At 38.6% G+C, this 4,869-nt stretch overlaps 1 protein-coding gene across 1 annotated transcript; it reads left to right on the top strand.

Annotated features, from left to right (window-relative positions):
• LOC102173719 (olfactory receptor 8B8-like) lies at positions 3,477 to 4,418 on the top strand. Its single transcript, XM_013975809.2, has one exon. The coding sequence runs from the start codon at positions 3,483 to 3,485 to the stop codon at positions 4,416 to 4,418; it is 936 nt and encodes a 311-aa protein (XP_013831263.2). The 5' UTR covers positions 3,477 to 3,482.

The raw sequence follows: 4,869 nt of genomic DNA, 5'->3' as shown, positions 1-4,869 counted from the left end.
GTACACTTGTTCCCCATCCTGAACCTCCTTCCCACCTCCCTCCCCATATCATCCCTCTGGGTCATCCCAGTGCACCAGCCCCAAGCATCCTGTATCATGCATCAAACCTGGACTGATGATACATTTCATATATGATATTATACATGTTTCAATGGAATTCTCCCAAATCATCCCACCCTTGCCCTCTCACACAGACTCCAAAAGACTGTTCTATATATCTGTGTCTCTTTTGATGTCTTGCATCCAGAGTTATCATTACCATCTTTCTAAATTCCATATATATGCCTTAGTATACTGCATTGGTGTTTTTCTTTCTGGCTTACTTCTCTCTGTATAATAGGCTCCAGTTTCATCCATCTCATTAGAAATGATTCACATGTATTCTTTTTAATGGCTGAGTAATACTCCATTGTGTATATGTACCACAGCTTTCTTATCCATTCATCTGCTGATGGACATCTAGGTTGCTTCCATGTCCTGGATATTATAAACAGAGCTGCAGTGAACATTGTGGTACACGTGTCTCTTTCAATTCTGGTTTCCTCGGTGTGTATGCCCAGTAGTGGAATTGCTGGGTCATAAGGCAGTTTTACTTCCAGTTTTTAAAGGAATCTCCACACTGTTCTCCATAGTGGCTGTACTAGTTTGTATTCCCATCAACAGTGTAAGAGGGTTCCCTTTTCTCCACACCCTCTCCAGCATTTATTGCTTGTACACTTTTGGATCACAGCCATTCTGACTGGCGTGAAATGGTACCTCACTCTGGTTTTGATTTGCATTTTTCTGATCATGACTGATGTTGAGCATCTTTTCATGTGTTTGTTAGCCATCTGTATGTTTTCTTTGGATAAATGTCTGTTTAGTTCTTTGGCCCATTTTTTGATTGGGTCGTTTAATTTTCTAGAATTGAGCTGCAGGAGTTGCTTGTATATTTTTGAGATTAGTTGCTTGTCAATTGCTTCATTTGCTATTATTTTCTCCCATTCTGAAGCCTGTCTTTTCACCTTGCTTATAGTTTCCTTTGTTGTGCAGAAGCTTTTAATTTTAATTAGATCCCATTTGTTTATTTTAACTTTTATTTCCAATATTCTGGATGGTGGTTCATAGAGGATCCTGCTGTGATTTATGTTGGAGAGTGTTTTGCTTATGTTCTCCTCTAGGAGTTTTATAGTTTCTGGTCTTACATTTAGATCTTTAATCCATTTTTAGTTTATTTTTGTCTGTAGTGTTATAAAGTGTTCTAGTTTCATTCTTTTACAAGTGGTTAACCAGTTTTCCCAGCACCACTTGTTAAAGAGATTGTCTTTACTCCATTGTATATTCTTGCCTCCTTTGTCAAAGATAAGGTGTCCATAGGTGTGTGGGTTTATCTCTGGGCTTTCTATTTTATTCCATTGATCTATATTTCTGTCTTTGTGCCAGTACTATACTGTCTTGATGATTGTGGCTTTGTAGTAGAGCCTGAAGTCAGGCAGGATGATTCCTCCAGTTCCATTCTTCTTTCTCAAGATTGCTTTGGCTATTTGAGGTTTTTTGAATTTCCATACAAATTGTGAAATTATTTTTTCTAGCTCTGTGAAAAATACCGTTGGTAGCTTGATAGGGATTGCATTGAATCTATAGATTACTTTGGATAGTATACTCATTTTCACTATATTGATTCTTCTTATCCATGAACATGGTATATTTCTCTGTCTATCGGTGTCCTCTTTCGTTTCTTTCACCAGTGTTTTGTAGTTTTCTATATATAGGTCTTTAGTTTCTTTAGGTAGATATATTCCTTAATATTTTATTCTTTTCATTGCAAAGGTGAATGGAATATTTTCCTTAACTTCTCTATCTATTTTCTCATTATTAGTGGACAGGAATGCAAGGGATTTTTGTGTGTTGATTTTATATCCTACAACTTTACCATATTCATTGATTAGGTCTTATAATTTTCTGGTGGAGACTTTAGGGTCTACTATGTAAGGATCTTTTCATCTGCAAACAGTGAGAGTTTTACTTCTTCTTTTCCAATTTGGATTCCTTTTATTTCTTTTTCTGCTGATTGCTGTGGCCAAAACTTCCAAAACTATGTTTTGTAGTAGTGGTGAAAGTGGGTGCCCTTGTCTTGTTCCTGACTTTAGGGGAAATGCTTTCAGTTTTTCACCATTGAGGATAATGTTTGCTGTGGGTTTGTCATATATAGCTTTTATTATGTTGAGGTATGTTCCTTCTATTCCTGCTTTCTGGATAGTTTTTATTTCTATAGGATTAAAATGTGTTTAGCTATGTGTTAGTAATAGTACCCAAAAGTCAAAGAAACAGTAGAAGAAAGACAAAGGAAGAGAAGATCCCTAATATGAAATTTTGAGTAAAATATTGAGTTTCTAAAGACACCAGGGTTAAATTATCTTCATACTGTGTAAACAATTTCCTAAGTCTATATTTCCTCAAGGATTTGCATGCAGAGGCTCCTGAGAAAATCTTTTTTCAAATCCCTGAGACCCTGAAACTCGGAATAAAATACATATGATTATGTTGAAAATCAAGAGTTGCTGTTTGGATTCCTTTTTGTGATTTAATGATCACCTCTGGGCAAAACGGTAATTAAAAATCATGATCTTCATCTGACTGACTCTCAGAACAATAGAAATGCTGAGACTTATAAATATTCTGAACCCCTCCACAGGGTTGGAGGAGACGAGGTGAATTCAGTTCTGCTGTCTCTTGCAGCAGAAGATCTCTTCCTCTTTGGAGAGCCTTGGTGGAGGGGAAACCACAAAGACAGTTCTGATGCCAGTAGGCAAAGAAGAGTGAGTATTGAATCCTTTTTGTTTTTACATCTTCCCCCAGTTCTGGCCCTGAGACAGAGACAACTAATGGGTCTGTGGGAGAGGAAATCAGAAATTAAAGGTATTGCTTAGATTAGTGGGTTTGCAGTGTTTCTAAGCTTTATACACTTTAGGGAATTTCTTTGCAGGAGACCCAGGTTCTAGGCCTGCCTTAATGACTTCCTTGTTGTGTATGCTTGGGAAGCCAAAGGTTCTCTCTGAGTCTCTGTTTCCCCAACTCTGCTGTGGACTTGTGATTATGGTCACCCCCTACACAGTGTCCAGTTTGGACTGGTAGCTAGCACAGGGTAGATGAAGTGTGGTGAGTAAACAGTAACAAATGCATGCTTAAGCAGGTGAAGGAAGAAAAACTGTTAGCGACAAACTGAGGGAAGAAAAGGTGGAAATGCATGCTCTTTTTATATTCTCTTGCACTCTTACATTCTCCTAGTATTACTATGCTGATGCCCTCCAGGCACTTGCTTTTCTCGGTATGAGCAGAGCCAGATCCATTTATTTATTCATTTCTGTAAAATAGTTAAGCCTCAGCAGAGTCTTTGGGCTTCTTGGCTCCTGAATGGACTGGGCATGAGATTGCATGGGGAATCTGAGTTCTGCCTCAAGTATGACTCTATTCTCCTATCTTTCAGATCCCACTGGAAGAGAATGGATATTGGAAACACCTCATTGGTCACTGAGTTTATCCTTGTGGGTTTAACTAACCATCCGGAGATCCAGGTACCCCTGTTCTTCCTCTTTTTGGGAATTTACATAATTACCGCGGCAGGAAACCTGGGATTGGTCACTCTAATTAGACTGACTTCTCACCTCCACACTCCAATGTACTACTTCCTCTTTAATTTATCCTGTATTGATCTCTGTTACTCTTCTGTCATCACCCCCAAACTGTTAGTAAACTTTGTGTTAAAGAGGAACACCATCTCCTATGCAGGATGCATGACTCAGCTGTTTTTCTACTGCTTCTTTGTCAATGCAGAATGCTATGTACTGACAGTGATGGCCTATGATCGCTATGTGGCCATCTGCAAGCCCCTGCTGTACAAGGTCACCATGTCCCCTCAGGTCTGCTCTCTAATGGCTGTGGTTGTATACTTGGGGGCCTTTATTGCTGCCTGGGCCCACACAGGATGCATGTTGAGGTTGACCTTCTGTGATGCCAACACCATCAACCACTACATGTGTGACATCCTCCCCCTCCTGGAGCTCTCCTGCACCAGCACTCACATCAATGAACTGGTGGTTCTCATCATCGTTGGCTTTGATGTTGGTGTGCCTGGCCTCACCGTCACTGTCTCATATGTTTTTATCCTTTCCAGTATTCTCCACATCAGTTCCACAGAAGGAAGGTCCAAAGCATTCAGTACTTGTAGCTCACATATAATTGTTGTTTCTGTTTTCTTTGGGTCAGGGGCATTCATGTATCTTCATCCTTCTTCTGTTTTGTCCATGAACCAGAAGAAAGTGTCCACCGTATTCTATACCATTTTGGTGCCTATGCTTAATCCTCTGATCTATAGCTTCAGAAATAAGGAGGTTAAGGTTGCCCTGAAAAAAACCTTTAGTAGAAAAATATTTCTCTGAACTGGAACAGTATTAATTATGATAATAGAATACACTTTTCTTTCAAAATCATTTTTTTTCCTATATTGAGTTCTTTCACACAGGATGAAGTGAGGTATAATAGAAAGACATTGATTTAGAAGGTTGGGTTGAACACTCTGCAAAGTATGGGTGTACTGTTACTTTAGTTTTATTGGGAAGAAATTGATGCAACTTAATATTTGTAGCAAAGAATTGGGGGTCTCATAGTTGTGAAAGATATTTCTTCCTTCTTTTACTTCTTCCTCTATCTTCCTTCACAGTGTCTTCCTCTTAAAAATCAGAAAGAATATTCACACCTTTTTAAAGCAAGTTGACTAGTTCATAGCAGATAAGAATGTTCTGATTATGGAAAATTTCTACACAGAAAACAAAAATAGGACTCACATTTGAACTTCAAACCTATGTTTAACTGACAAATATCTCTCTTTGA

Source organism: Capra hircus, chromosome 29 (assembly GCF_001704415.2).
Source record: "Capra hircus breed San Clemente chromosome 29, ASM170441v1, whole genome shotgun sequence".
Classification (NCBI taxonomy): domain Eukaryota; kingdom Metazoa; phylum Chordata; class Mammalia; order Artiodactyla; family Bovidae; genus Capra; species Capra hircus.
The sequence above is the reverse complement of the archived record's forward strand: the minus strand, read 5'-3'. Positions and strand labels throughout refer to the sequence as shown.

What these genes read in the sequence shown, in the direction of transcription:
- LOC102173719 (XM_013975809.2), top strand. Translation starts at nt 3,483, where the DNA reads ATGGATATTGGAAACACCTCATTGGTCACTGAGTTTATCCTTGTGGGT.